This window comes from Sugiyamaella lignohabitans, chromosome B, assembly GCF_001640025.1.
Source record: "Sugiyamaella lignohabitans strain CBS 10342 chromosome B, complete sequence".
Lineage (NCBI taxonomy): Eukaryota > Fungi > Ascomycota > Dipodascomycetes > Dipodascales > Trichomonascaceae > Sugiyamaella > Sugiyamaella lignohabitans.
In genome coordinates, this window is record NC_031674.1 from 1394704 (window position 1) to 1409535 (window position 14832).

The 14832-nt window shown below is 47.8% G+C and overlaps 6 protein-coding genes across 6 annotated transcripts; 5 read left to right on the forward strand and 1 right to left on the reverse strand.

Annotated features, from left to right (window-relative positions):
• Positions 1-752: 752 nt before the first annotated feature.
• SAL1 (Ca(2+)-binding ATP:ADP antiporter SAL1) lies at positions 753-2543 on the forward strand (the record flags this gene model as incomplete). Its single annotated transcript, XM_018879397.1, has 1 exon — positions 753-2543. One exon carries the CDS (start codon positions 753-755, stop codon positions 2541-2543), a length of 1791 nt encoding a protein of 596 aa, XP_018737317.1.
• Positions 2544-3234: 691 nt separating this feature from the next.
• On the forward strand, positions 3235-4782 carry FMP30 (Fmp30p; the record flags this gene model as incomplete). Its single annotated transcript, XM_018879398.1, has 1 exon — positions 3235-4782. One exon carries the CDS (start codon positions 3235-3237, stop codon positions 4780-4782), a length of 1548 nt encoding a protein of 515 aa, XP_018737318.1.
• Positions 4783-5850: 1068 nt separating this feature from the next.
• On the reverse strand, positions 5851-6870 carry ECM31 (3-methyl-2-oxobutanoate hydroxymethyltransferase; the record flags this gene model as incomplete). Its single annotated transcript, XM_018879399.1, has 1 exon — positions 5851-6870. The coding sequence occupies one exon, from the start codon at positions 6868-6870 to the stop codon at positions 5851-5853; it is 1020 nt and encodes a 339-aa protein (XP_018737319.1).
• Positions 6871-8385: 1515 nt separating this feature from the next.
• Positions 8386-9702, forward strand: AWJ20_2456 (putative carboxylic ester hydrolase; the record flags this gene model as incomplete). Its single annotated transcript, XM_018879400.1, has 1 exon — positions 8386-9702. One exon carries the CDS (start codon positions 8386-8388, stop codon positions 9700-9702), a length of 1317 nt encoding a protein of 438 aa, XP_018737320.1.
• A 433-nt stretch (positions 9703-10135) lies between these two features.
• On the forward strand, positions 10136-10843 carry REV7 (Rev7p; the record flags this gene model as incomplete). The annotated part of the gene is made up of 1 exon (XM_018879401.1): positions 10136-10843. The coding sequence occupies one exon, from the start codon at positions 10136-10138 to the stop codon at positions 10841-10843; it is 708 nt and encodes a 235-aa protein (XP_018737321.1).
• Positions 10844-13061: 2218 nt separating this feature from the next.
• Positions 13062-14201, forward strand: JLP1 (Jlp1p; the record flags this gene model as incomplete). Its single annotated transcript, XM_018879402.1, has 1 exon — positions 13062-14201. The coding sequence occupies one exon, from the start codon at positions 13062-13064 to the stop codon at positions 14199-14201; it is 1140 nt and encodes a 379-aa protein (XP_018737322.1).
• Between the last annotated feature and the right edge of the window lie 631 nt (positions 14202-14832).

The window sequence follows — 14832 nt, forward strand, 5'->3', positions numbered from 1 at the left end:
GAATTTTGGCTCTTGGTTTCCATTCTGACTTCATAATCCTTGCTCAGAGACTCCAGTATCTTCGTTCGATAAAACACTTCAAATTTTCGAGAGACAGAACCAAGATTCTAAGGCCATCCGCAAACCATCCCTTTCTCTATCCCTTTATCCGCCGGTCCCGATCTACACAGCTTCACTAAAGTGGCCGACCTGCCGACCGATAACCGCGCGCGAGTTTACAGTGGATTTTTTCATCACCAATAAACATACAGAGCTGACATAGTAGCAGATCTCCGCTTGTGTTCCACAGTAACCTTAATTTTTCTAACAATTGATATTAGATAATTTGGCTGATTGCTGGCTGCTTGTTCAGGAGCTGATTAAACTGACGAGGCAATCGCGGAATCAACACAATCGAGAGTAAAAAAACACAATTCACACTCATCACACTGGATCTGGGTGCCATTACATGTGTTTAAACTTTTATTTATTAGACGAAGCCTCATATTCTAATTGTTGTTTCAAACACTGCAACACTATTTGCATTTGATTTTGCATACCTTCCAACATCTAACCGATTGATTATTACGGCTATAAAGATTTTTGGAAGCTTATCGACTTTCACTATTAGCTTCGCTTTTGACTTGACTATTGTTTACACTATTGAATTGGTTGAGGAGCATTGGAGTATCGGAAAACCACAAATAAAACGGTTACAATTTGTAATAGCCTTGCATCGACATAACCTATGATAATCAAGTCGACTTTTGAAAATGACAGAAGATGAGAATGCTTCTAGCAAAGAAGCACGGATCAGGCAACTGTTCGAGGAGCTGGATGTTGAGGGTAAAAATGTAATCGACGCTGAGAATCTCGCTGATTTCATGGTTGAACGGTATCAGGACTTTGACGGGTTAGACGATGCTGTGAATCAGTTATTAGAAGCCATGATTCAATGTGGAGACGAAAAAGACAATAACAATGCAAATGCTGATATCATAAACCGTGCTGGTACTGGAAGCAGTCCAACCGGTGGCTCCAGTAATGCCATTAACGCCAATTCCAACAACATTGAAAGTGCTAATGTCAGTACTAGCGGAAGTGGCACAAGCACTATTACTATACATCCACAAACAACCGGTCCAGACGCTACACCATCATACCCGTATCCCCTGGAAAAAATCACTTATGCATCATTTAAAAACTATGTCAACACTACCGAAGCACTTCTAGAAAAGTCGTTCAAAAACCTAGATTCTAATAACGATGGGTTATTGGGGATCGAGGACCTAAAAAGAGGTTTCGAATCACTTAATGACGCCGATTTCGAAATCGATGATGAGAAATTAGAAGTATTATTCAATGCTATAGACTCGGATGACGACGGTTATATATCACTGGACGACTGGAAAGAGCAACTGACATTTATTCCTAAATTCGATCTTCACGAGTCTCCTCTGAAATCTGCATATATGTTCTTCATTGAAGAACTGGATCTTTCTTCTGAAGGTGATGTTTTACTTAATAGTGAATCATCCAACGGCATTGGATACTTTTTGGCTGGTGGATTGGCTGGTGTAGTATCAAGAACCTGTACAGCTCCGTTTGATCGGTTAAAAGTATACCTGATTGCCACTAGTGGAGCACCTCCAGCAGCCAAATCAGCAGCAACTGCTGCCACGGCACAAGCTGCGAAAGAAACAGTGTTAAAAGCAGCATCTTCATCAGCAGGTAAATCATTATTGAAAGGAGGGAAAAATATCCCCATTTCTCCACAGGGCAGTCCACTGATAGCAGCTTTGAAACATCTGTGGGCACAAGGAGGCATTCGGGCATTTTTCGTAGGTAACGGATTGAATGTGGTCAAAGTATTCCCCGAGTCGGCGATGAAATTCGGTACATTTGAAGCAGCCAAGCGGTTGTTTGCACAAATTGAGGGTGTTTCTGATCCCTCGGAGCTCTCTCGTCTGTCAACATTTGTATCTGGAGGATTAGGAGGAATGGCCGCTCAATTGACTGTGTATCCTATCGACACATTGAAATTTCGAGTGCAATGTTCAGCCCAGTTTTCGCCTTTACGAGGTAACCAGCTGTTGCTTCAGACTGTCAGAAACACTTTGTCGGAAGGAGGCATCGGTATTTTCTACCGCGGACTGCATGTTGGAGTGCTTGGAATCTTTCCATTTGCCGCTCTAGATCTCGGTATATTCTCTGCTATGAAGAAAGCATATATCAACAACCAAGCCACGAAACTCAATGTTGACCCCAGCGAAGTGAAACCCGCGAACATTATCGTTCTCACCATGGGAGCCCTCAGTGGCAGTCTTGGAGCGTCTGCCGTGTACCCGGTGAACCTTCTCCGAACGAGATTACAAGCACAGGGCACTGCAGCGCACCCGTACCACTACAAAGGCTTCCGAGACGTGTTACGAAAAACAGTGGAACGAGACGGATACCGGGGCCTGTTCCGCGGACTCGGACCCAATCTAGCCAAGGTCGCTCCGGCCGTCAGCATCAGCTATCTCGTCTACGAAAAGGCCAAACAGACGATGAAGCTCGCATAGCACCCGCTCCGCTCCCTAATTTATTGCATATACACTAATAAGACCTGTAACATAGCGTACTTGGACGACTGCCTCCGGCGGCTGGGGCTCCGCCGCCCCAGACCATGATTGTTCCTGCTTTGCACAGTTGCTGGGACCGTAGACGTCCGACTCGAGCGCAGCGAGAGGAGCAGCGAGGTCTGGCGCGGAGCCCCAGCCGCCGGAGGCAGAACCCGTCCAGAAAGTGGCAACTGACGAAGTATGGGTATCTGCGAGGATCGGCTGACTGGACCCTGGATACCGGAGGGGGAGTCAGGCCAGGGAAAAGGTTCCAGAGGCCAGAGAAGTTGGTAGTGGCGCTGCAGCAGATTTATATACGAGTCGCTGGCAGATTTGGAGCCCAGTAAATGTGTGGAGCGGAACTGAGATGGACCGAGCCGGGAGAAGGTTGATATCACGTGCATTCAATATGCGTCTAGAATTAAATATTTTTTTGATGCTCGACGCATGTCGCAGTGAAGTGTCTCTCCGAGGAAGTGTAGTGGTGACCGGAATTGGTCGTTGTCGATTTTTGGCAGCGAGGTTCGATTCGATTGTGTGGACTTAGAGGACATTCACTTTTTTTGGTTTTCTTTATATTTTTTTGGAATTCTGGGTTTGATCCAGAGTAATTCGAGGTTTAGAGAGTCGGGATTGGTCCAGACGGTTTGTCATGTTGGGCGTGAAAGCCCGTACGGGGATTGGTATCGTGGTAGCATATACTGCGTATTCGACCTATATCCAGCTGAGAACGAGCTATGAAATCTCCGAACGTGCACGAGTTAAATTGGTCGAGAGTGATCTGGAAGAGGGCCAGAAGGCAGACTGGCCAGGAACTAAGTTCGGATCTATGATTGTGGCTGGCAAGTATGTAAATCCATTTCAGGAGTATCGGACTCAGACTGTTTTTGAATTCATTTATTGTAGAATCACCGAACTGTTTCATGCCAAACCTAGAGGAGGAGTTCCATTAGATCCCCAGCTAATATCTAAGGTGCTACCCACGAGAATGCCTGATTTTGACCTGTTGTTCCGAAATGCAAAGGAGTATCACAACAGAAGCAGAAATGGCAGGGAAGGTGATACTGTTCTTGATTTGAATGATCTCGTCAGGAATAATGTCAATGGCGGAGGTAATGTTACTAGAAGTCAATCTGGCGAGGAAAAGTCTCATGACGACAGGCCAATAGGACATTGTCATGGACGTATTGGAGGAGGTGATTTGGAAGTTGACAGTGGTTCGGATTTATTACCAGATGTCAATAACCGTCTTACTCTTACATGGTTAGGTCAGAGTTGTGCTTTTGTTCAGTTTCCAGGATTCAATATGCTTACAGACCCATGTTTAGGTGAACATCTAGTTTCGCAATATGTTGGACCGAAACGAATCTCGCCTCCTCCATGTGGTGTTAAAGACTTACCAAAGGTTGATGTAGTGCTTGTCTCGCACGATCATCCTGATCATCTAGAGCTCGAAGTGGCTGACGAGATAGGCAATGATGCTCTTTGGATTGTTCCAGTCGGTGTCGGAAGTCACTTAGAGAAACGAGGTATCACGAATTACCGTGAGTTGGACTGGTGGCAGAAGATTCGACTTCCTTTTGGAGGAGAAACTTCTGTTACTAACCAGATTACCGACCAAGAGACTACTAATGGTAGTACGAATGGTAACAATGTTGTGAAAAAGACCTCACCACAGCCTGTTTCTGGATGGGAGGTGGCATGTACACCTGCTATGCACTGGTCTGGTCGAAAGATGGTCGACTCGAATGACACACTCTGGTGTTCATTCATGGTGCTGAACCATAATAAGCCCATCTTCTATCATGCTGGCGACACTGGATACTCACCTGATCTGTTCACTGGTATCCAAAAGGTGTTTGGTGGAGGCTGTCAGGTGGCCATGTTGCCCTGTGGAGCGTATACACCACGATGGCATCTTCGACCACAGCATATCGATCCTTATGAGGCCATTCAGGTGATGAAAGATCTCGGTGCACACAAAATGATCGGTGTACACTGGGGAACATTTGTTCTTTCAGACGAACATTTCCTCGAACCACGGGAAAAACTCCACGCCATTGCCAAACGCGAAAACATCGAGCACAGCGTCATCGCCCCCGAGTTCGGCCGAACCATGGTATTCCGACTCGACAACGACGATGCCAGCCACGGAAGGAAAAAGTACATCCGTGACGGACACTGTCTGCTCATGGACTAGGGGGCTCTGCCTCCGGCGGCTGGGGCTCTGCCCCAGACCCCGTAGCTCGCTTCGCTCGAACGTCACGGTCCCCTCGCCTGCGCAAGGACGGACTGTGCTGGTCCAGTACTGGCTCTATTTATTGTGTAACATAAACCACGAAACTCTTAGATCTCAGAGGTATCAGACGGCGGCCTCTGGCGGCTGGGGCGCTGCCCCAGACCCTGTTGCTCACTTCGCTCGAGATTCACGGATCCTGGCTAGTGGATTCCTTTAATCCTAGATCTGTTTATTGTGTAACATACAAAATCTTCTCTTCAACGCTCTCCAGCATTTATTAATAAAGACAGACCTAGTGAAGATACTATTTCTCCAATTATCAATAAATCTTTTAAGTGCTATACACAATTAATACCATTCAAACAATATCAAATCCCAGAACCATCCTCGTATTTAACTGATTTCAGGCTGCTTACTTTGGCTATTTTAGATTTCAACAATATCTGACTGAACTGGATTCATCATTAAATCAACATTCCAACTAATATACGAGAAAATGGTTCAGCGGCCAGGTTATCAACTTTCAAGGCTTACAAGGAAAAAGCCCATCCAATTTTTTTTAAATTCACTTCTTCAATGAGACAACCGTCTAAAGTGATGACGGAGCTTTGGCCAAAATGGCTAACCATGGCTTTGCTAAGCGACGACTTTTTATTAACAGGGCAGTCACGTAAACGATTTTTCACATCGTTTCCCTCTCCACCTCGTCATTAATGAGTTGTTTTTTGTTTTTAAACCTTTAAAGAAGATTCCAAAGAGTCCCATACCCCTCTCCCGGAGTAATAGATGAAGAACAGAGACTAGATAGATTTCACTCAACACGCACTACGCAACACAATAGCTATAGTACCAAGCCATATGATACACTCCGACTGCGACGAGGTGGTTCGGAATGCGAGTTACACACCCCCGCAAAGCTCGCGAAGCGAGCACAACCAGGGTCTGGGGCGGAGCCCCAGCCGCCGGAGGCAGTCCGACACTAGTAGTTCACAGTTTTTATTTACAATGCAAAGAAGATTAGATAGCGGGTTAGTAGCCCTTTTTGGCCACGAGGTCCTGGAACTTGGCGAACTCGTCGTCTGTGATGGAGTAGGTGTGCTCGGTGGAGGGGAACTGGTGGGACTTGACCTCGTCGCTGTAGGTTTTGATGGCGTTGACGTTTGTTTCGAGGTAGTTAGAGTATCTTTTCAGGAATTTGGGCACAAAAGCATCGAAACCACCGAGCATGTCGAGCTGGACCAGCACTTGACCAGACGTACCGGGACCAGCGCCAATGCCAATGGTCGGAACTGAGAGCTTCTCAGTGATGAGAGAACCCACTTTGTCGGGAACAGCCTCGATGATCATGATAAAACATCCGGCCTCTTGAATAGCCAATGCATTCTCAAGAAGCTCAACAGCGGATTTGGCAGTCTTTCCCTGAACTCTGAACCCGCCTAATGCATTCTGACGTTGTGGAGTAAGTCCAATATGGCCAACAACAGGAATACCGAAATCGGTCAGCTTTTTAATAGTAGGATATAATTCCTTGCCGCCTTCAATCTTCACGGCTTGGGCATTGCCCTTTTTTATCATTTTCACAGCCGAATCGAACGCCTGTTCAGGACTTGTTTCGTACGACCCGAATGGCAGATCAGCAATCAGGAATGACGATTTGACTCCTCGAGATACTGCTCGAGTATGGTATACCATGTCGTTGAGATCAATCTCGCTAGTACTTTCATGGCCCATAGAAACCATGGCTAGTGAATCGCCTACGAGAACCATGTCCACGCCAGCTCGGTCAGCCAACATCCCCGAAATATAGTCATGGGCAGTAATCATGGAGATGGGGGTCTTGTTTTTGTATAGTTTCCGTAGTTGAGGAATTGTCACTGGAGGTCTTGCATTGACATCGTCTGATTTCGAATTATAGTGGCTGTTACGGCTCTGAACAAATATATTCTGGAAACTGGTACGAGTACCATTGGTACTGAGTTGACTGGCAGTTCGAGCTGTTGCAGCACGAACTGCGCTATGGCCATGAAGAAACGCTGATCTGGAAAGCATCGTATAATTATCCAATAACCAAAATAATCAAATCAAAACTAAAACCAATATTATCTGATTTCTTTGCAGTCTGAAAAATAATAAAATAATAATAGCCGTTCAAATAATAATTTGCCTAACGACAGTGTCAACTGCAGCTATTGATATCACACCAAAATAATATCAGTCTACAGTAATTATTATCCTGCTGTTATTCAGTACCAATTGTTATCCTTGATACTATTCAATTACCAATTATTATCCTGATAATCTTCCTATGAATATTCCAATCACCAATTATTATCCTTGATAATTCCTATGAATAATATTCGTCAGATGACTCTTGATACGAGTGCCCCCAATTTTCTTATTACCGATGAATTATTCGGTGATAATATTCCTATTAATATTCCCCGTTAATATTCTTGACACAAATCTCGAAACGACTGGTGATATTATTTCATGGGAGACCCAAGCGTCTGCTGGTATTTTATTTATTTTATACAGGAGAGACCGTTTGCAACTAATGAGGCCCGTTACCCCGCGTTACCACTGATGAACGATCGATCCACCGAGAATCGGCTGGATCCACAATCAGCTCGGTTAAATTTTTCGTGACCTTAATTTCTGCCTGCATACCCCTACCCGACACCGCTACCTGCCCGGTCCCAACCCCCATCGTTCTCATCATTCACCAGGCAACCTTGTACCTCACCAACCTTAAAAAAACCTCCCGAGCCACAAAAATCACTCCACTTCAAACCCAACTCACGAACTGCCTGCCCGAACCCACTCAGGCACGACTCGAAACGTTAAAATACAGGAACGGCCATTTGCACCATGCAGGACCTGCTGCAGGGTCCAGGGGTATGCCTCCGGCGGCTGGGGCTCTGCCCCAGACCCCGTGGCTCCTCTCGCTTCGCTCGAGTCGTTTTCGCCGGGGGTCGCAGGAGCTACCAGGGTCTGGGGCGGAGCCCCAGCTGCCGGAGGCACACTCCCCTCCCCCTCCCCAGTCACAACAGAAACAGCCTCCTGCGAAGCAGGAGCTACGGGGTCTGGGGCGGAGCCCCAGCTGCCGGAGGCATAGCCCGTTTAGACCCCTCTGAACCAGTCGGAGAGAGTTGTTCCGGCAGTCGGGTCGCTGCAGAGGGTCATGCAGGAGATTATAGTGTAGGTCGGTGGTCCGTTGCAGAGCAGATGCAGTGGATTCAACGGTTTCTGCTGGTCCTGCGACAGATTTGGGTCTGACGCGGCCATAGTTAGACGCCTTGACCTGGTTCTTAGGTACAGCCGCTTCGCTCTTATCGAGATAAACTTTTGGGCTCGCCTTTAAACTATTGTTTAACCTATTTCTATTGCTCTTTGTACAGTTACCAACTCAGCTCGTGCTTGGTTAACTTGTGAACTGTCTTACTGCTTTTTCTACCTCTTGCCCACTGATTTTGCTGCAGTTCTAGTTTTCTGTAGTTGGTTTTCAAGTGATCTGATCTGATCTGATTTGAACTGTTAATACGTCTACGTTTTTACGGTGGTGAAATGGTTTACTCGACAGTCAAGGCTTATAAGCCCGCGGACCCTGTTCAGTTGCCACTGAGCAAGGATTCGGGCTACGATAGAGAGTATATCTCGTTGGACAGGCTGATTGAGGACCACATTCCTGAGATCCAGGACAACACCTGGTTCTGGAATAGTCCTCTTCTGTTTAATGGCCATCTTCAAACGATGTATGCTGCTGCTGGAAACTTCGAAAATGTGGATCAAATTTACTACGGACGTCGATTGTTGACTTGGGACAATGGTGCTACTGTGTCTGTCGACCACGTCATTAATACTCCTACCTCGAAAACCGAATGGGAAGAGGCTCTTAAATATAAACCTACTGACAATCTTCCTAAATTCCCGTCTAGAACACGATACTTGACTCCTGAAGAGATTATCAAGTTCGAGAATCCAAATGAAACCCGTCCTTTGCTAATTACTCTTCACGGGCTGACTGGTGGGTCTCATGAATCGTATGTCCGAGCCACCATCAACCAGCTTATTTTCAAGGCAGGATCTCGTTTCGAGTGTCTTGTATTGACCAGTAGAGGCTGTAACCGAACCAAGATCACCACACCTCAATTGTTCTGTGGTGCTGCCACTGAAGATATCCGGAATTTTGTCAACCGGATCCGGGAAATCCAACCCAACCGTAAAATCTATGCTGTTGGATATAGTCTTGGAGCATCGATGTTGGCCAACTACCTTGGTCAAGAGGGTTCAGACATTCAATTAGAAGGAGCCTGTTGTGTCGCCAACCCCTGGGATCTCAATGTCAGCAGTATTGAGCTGCAAAATACATACATTGGCCGTAATCTGTACTCGCCAACCATGACCAAAAACCTGCTTCGTTTAGTCAAGAACCACAAGGACGTGCTTTCTAATAACGAGCACTTTGTGAGAGCACTCAACAAACCGTCACCACGCACCCTTCCTGAATTCGATGACCTGTACACTGCGCCATTTTTCGGGTTCGACTCGTCGTCCGATTACTATAGACTCGGCAGCAGTGTGCACCGATTGACGTCGATTCGCACACCCACACTAATCCTCAACTCGCTCGACGACCCCGTTGTCTCAGAACTGGGCATTCCCTACGCCGAAGCCAAAGTCAACCCATACACATACCTCGTGACCACCTCGGTCGGCGGCCACTTGGGCTGGTTCGAGCCCGGTGGCAAACGGTGGTTCGCCGGCGTCATTGCCGACTACTTCATCACCCTCGACAACAACGTCAGTACCGTCAAAAATGCGGTCGCCTCGCTCGACCACCTGCCCAAACGCAAGTGGAATGTAGATAGACACATCCTGTAATCGACCTAATTACACACCTGTGGCCATGCCTCCGGCGGCTGGGGCTCCGCCCCAGACCCTGGTTGCTCCTCTCGCTTCGCTCGAGTCGGGCGTCGGGCAGTGGAGTCGCTCTGGGGTCGTCAACGACCGACTCGAGCGAAGCTGGAGTTGCAACCAGGGTCCGGGGCGGAGCCCCAACCGCCGAAGGCGCGGACCCACAAACCCCCCGAAGGCCCAGGCACCGCCGACGCAACGACTCGAGCGCAGCGAGAGGAGCAGCGGGGTCTGGGGCGGAGCCCCAGCCGCCGGAGGCAGCGACCCCCGCCGGGATATGGCCCGCTGGCCGGTTTGGGCAGTATCAGGGGAGCAGTGTCGATCCGACGATGAGGCGGCAGGAGCATGAGATGCAAGGAAGAGCCGGTATCGGGACATGGAGATTTAGTTTGTTCAGGACATGTCGTCGCAGCATCCCGGCTCGTTTTCCGAGCTGTTGGGCACGTTTCACGAGTTCCTGGTTGTTCTGGTCCATAATGTGCTGTATCTACGAGGAGTTTATCCACCAGAGACGTTTCGTGCGGTGCGGAAATACGGTATCGCTTTGCACCAGTGTCGCCATCCAGGAGTTAACCAGTGGATCGAGGACATGGCCGTGGCGTGTATGAGTCGAATCAAGGAAGGCGGTGTTGGCAGACTGTCGATAGTTATATTGCGGGAAAAGACCAACACGCCGTTAGAACGATTTGTAGTGGATATCAGCGATTTCCCTGAAGTGCCCGAGTCGGTGCAGACCGTCAGTATCGACAACATCGCAGTCACCTGGACCTCGCTGCTGGAAGAATACCGAGCGTGTCTTGCGACACTGGCTGGCATGTCACAATCGTTTGGCAAACTGCCAGCTGATATCACATTCACTCTGATCATGGAACTCAAACCCGACGACGCCCCATCCCACATACACCCATTACAATCAACCACGCTCTCCGACTCGTCCACAACACCCGACCCGTCTCCATGGATCACGGCCGACCGCCATCGATACCATCTGTCTACCCCGCTCTCATTGACCACCCACCCGATCCGGTTCGTCGACGCCGGTCCCATCAGCTTCAACCTCTCCCTCGAAGAGGACAAGCAGAAACTGAAACTGCCCTCTCGACCCTAAAGGGGCTCTCGTGCCTCCGGCGGCTGGGGCTGCGCCCCAGACCCCGTGGCTCCTGCTTCGCAGGAGGTTGCTGGGACCGTAGACGGAACGACTCGAGCGCAGCGAGAGGAGCAGCGGGGTCTGGGGCGGAGCCCCAGCCGCCGGAGGCAGGTCCCCCATCAGGAAAACGTCACCGGTTTATTATTACAGTTATTGGTTAGCAGCGGCGAGACTAGCCTGGATTCGCTGGTTGAGACGGGCAAATACTTTTTCTTCGTCGAAGGTTGATTTGAAGGCTGGCGAGGCCCGGAGGTTGGCCACGTATTGGACGTAGTCGGCGTATTTGGGGTTGGAGGCGAGTTTTTTGTTGATGGAGGTAGGAATGGCGCCGCGGTCGATGAGGAGGTGGATTCGTGCGATGTGTGGACCAATAAGGACGTCGCCGATAAGGGGACGGAAGTTTTGAGTGGTCGAGCTTGGGTGGTTGAGGTACTGCAGGACAGTGTCCAGGCTGTCGAAAAAGGCGGCCTCGTGCTCCTGCTCTGAGGCGAATTTGGCTTGTAGAGTGTTTTGGAAGAATCCTTTGAGGGCCTCGAAATAACGGTCGGCCCAGAGAAGACTCTTGGCAGTGGCAATTGCGTCGTCGCCTCGGAGCTTCTTAGGGGCCAGGTCTGCGATAAGATGCACGATAACAGATGACTCGACAAAATTGACTCCGTCAACTGAAACTGTGGGGATCTTGCCTGTCGAAGATACCTTTAGAAACTCCTCGGATTTATTACCCAAATCGACCTCTTTAAACTCATAGGGTAATTCTGATAGTTCAAGTGCAAACCATGCCCTATTTGCAAAGGGGGAACTGAATCTGTTAGATGTGCTGCTGCTGCTGCTGTTGCTGCTGCTGTTGCTGCTGCTTTGTTGACTAACCAGGTACTTACAGCTTGTTAGCGTAAAGGGTAATCTTCTTGTCAGTTGTCATTGTGGCAAATTGATTAATCTAGTATTATTATATGCCCGTCTATTCCGAGTTGGTCAGTTGTTGATTATTAGGTCAGCCACAGCTCGAGTACTTATATGGACTGCTATATTTAACAGTGGACAATGTTGAGGTCCAATTGCACCATTGGCTTGTGTTTGACGTGATGCTATGAACTGCTATGTTTTGTTAGCCACATCAAATATGCTTGATTCAACGTGCACATGCACGCCACGATCTGACTTACCGACAAGTTCTGATTGGCAGAGTTCTGTCGTTGGTCAATGTTAAACTGGTTAATTGTCAACTGCCAATTATTATTGGTGAAATGTTAAATAGATAGAACGTTAAATTCAAATGTTAGTTTAAATTAATAAAACGATAGATGTTATTTGTTTAATGGTATAACTGAATACCGTATTTATTGATTGGTTGATTAGGGTAGATTCTAGGGTAAAACGGGGGACTTGGTTTCTTGCAGAATAGGTCCTGTATCTTACATACTGCAAACAAAATGACTCTAGAAAAAAAGCCAGTGGGTGGCTGGGCTCGGCTAATTGCAACTGGAACACTACAATAAATCTCATGGGCCGAGACTCTCAAGCCTGGAGTCCGATGGCGCCACGGTAATTGCACCGTCAAATGTCGAAATTGTGGCATGGAATTCAGCCTGAGATATCTCATTTATCTCTGTATGCACCGATCGGCTGGAAAATTTCCAGTACGACAATCTCTATCTTATCGGTCCTGCATCAACATGCAAGATGTCAAGGCAATTGCGCAATAGGACTTATCCATTAGAAATTGGCTTCCCAACCTCACACATGTCATGCTAGCTTGTCCAGGTCATTGCCTCACTTTTTGGCCTGGATATATCGTGACAAGTGCCTAAAAAGAAAATATTTGAAGCCTCCCCGCTCTGGCGGTGCATGAGTTACATCTTGGCGGTGCATTTTGAACGAATCAACAGCCCCAATCTACCGTGTCCTTGATCAGATTAGTTAAAACCCCAATATATCATATCTCGGCTTATTAAGTCGAACAACACTCGTCGCCTATTTGTATGCGCTATTTTTTATGGGCATGACGTGATACTTGTTCGGAATCCGACTTGTGGAGTAGAGACTTAGCAACGTCTGCTGTGCTCTGCTAGGCTCTGCTATGTTGTCAAAAGTATAAAAACCACTCTAATGTCTTGGATTTCATATTAACGATTATCAATCATCCGATTTCTCACACCATTCGTACAATTAAGAAATAAAAATGTCTTCTATTGTGGAATCAATTAAGAACCTGGACATCAAGTCCGACACTCCTGAGAAGACTAGAAAGGACCTGCAATTCGATAAATCCGAATTCAGATATCCTAACTATGCTCCTACCTTTAACCCTGAGCAAAAGTACCCTCCCTATGAACAATTCGAGTTCAAAGACCCTGGTCTTTTGGCTGATGAGAACCTAGCCAATTTGTTCCCTAATGGATTACCATCTACTGATGCTGATAAGAGAGCTCCTGCAAACACCCAAATTGTCAAGTTTGGCTACTCACACATTGAACTGACTCCTAAATTCGGTTCCGAGATTCGAGGTGTTCAATTGAGTCAGCTTTCTGATGAAGCTAAGAATGATTTAGCTAGATTTGTTGCTGAGAGAGGTGTAGTTGTGTTCCGTGATCAAGATCTTCGTGATCTTCCTATTGAGCAAGCCCTTAAATTTGCTGAACACTTTGGCCGTCAACACATCCACCCTACTTCTGGATCTCCTGAAGGTCACCCTGAAGTTCATTTGGTTTACCGTGATTCTAAGAGAAAGGTGTTTGACGAGTACTTTGCCAAGAAGATCTCCTCTACTGCTTTCCACTCTGATGTCACTTATGAGCAGCAACCCCCTGGTACTACCTTTTTGGGAATTTTAGACTCTCCATCCACTGGTGGTGATACCGTTTTTGCCGACACTGTCGAAATTTACAACAGACTGTCACCGGAGTTCAAGAAGAGATTACACGGACTTAAAGCCATTCACTCTGCACACGAGCAAGCCGAGTTCTCCAGAGTCAGAGGTGGTGTTGTCAGACGTGAGCCTGTCAAGACAGCCCACCCTATCGTCCGTACCCACCCCGTTACTAAGAAGAAGGCCATCTTTGTAAACAACCAGTTCACTCGATATGTCGAGGGTTTCAAGAGCGAAGAGTCTGACTACCTCCTCAACTTCCTCTACGATGTCATTGCTAAGAGCGCCGATACACAAGTCCGTGCCAAATGGGAAGACGGAACTGTGGTTGTCTGGGATAACCGACGAGCCGTCCACTCAGCTCTCCTCGACTGGGACGCCGAGGGCCAGACCCGTCACGCTTTCCGTCTCACTCCCCAGGCCGAGGTTCCTTATGAAACTCCTTTTGAGTAAATTATGTAACGACCCAATATACTACGAATTCTACTTCATTTTGGGGCGTTGCCTCCGGCGGCTGGGGCTCCGCCCCAGACCCGTGGCTCCTCTCGCTTCGCTCGAGTCGTGAAGTGGGGTCCGGTGCAAGTTTTGGAGGCCCGGGTGCCTTTGGGGAAGAGTCCGGGTCAGCTGCCGGTTGTCGGCGGGCTATGCAGTCGTGTACTGCCCTGCGATGACCTGCGGTCCCTGGAAACTTTTCACTGATTGGCATGCCGATCATAAACGGTCGCGGTTTGGTTACTGTGTTGAGATCAGACAGGGCACTTAACTGCTGATAAGCCCAAATTCGGCAATAAGCTGTTAATTTTTTTTGTCAGAGTTACCCAATATCTGCATTTCCAGGGTTCATATAAAAGATAAAGGCCGCGGCCTGCCAATTTGTGAAAAATGACCAGAACCGTAATGAGCTCGCTGTCGCGTCTCGAGACCTATCTGGGCAACATTGCCCTACACAACAAACGCATCAACGCATTTGTCTCGCTCCGACCAGCAGACGTCGTTCGAGCTGAGACCGAAGACCGTCTAGCAAACCCCGTCAACAATGGTAAGCAATCCCATCCCCTCCCCAACTAACCTTCTCGAGCGAAGC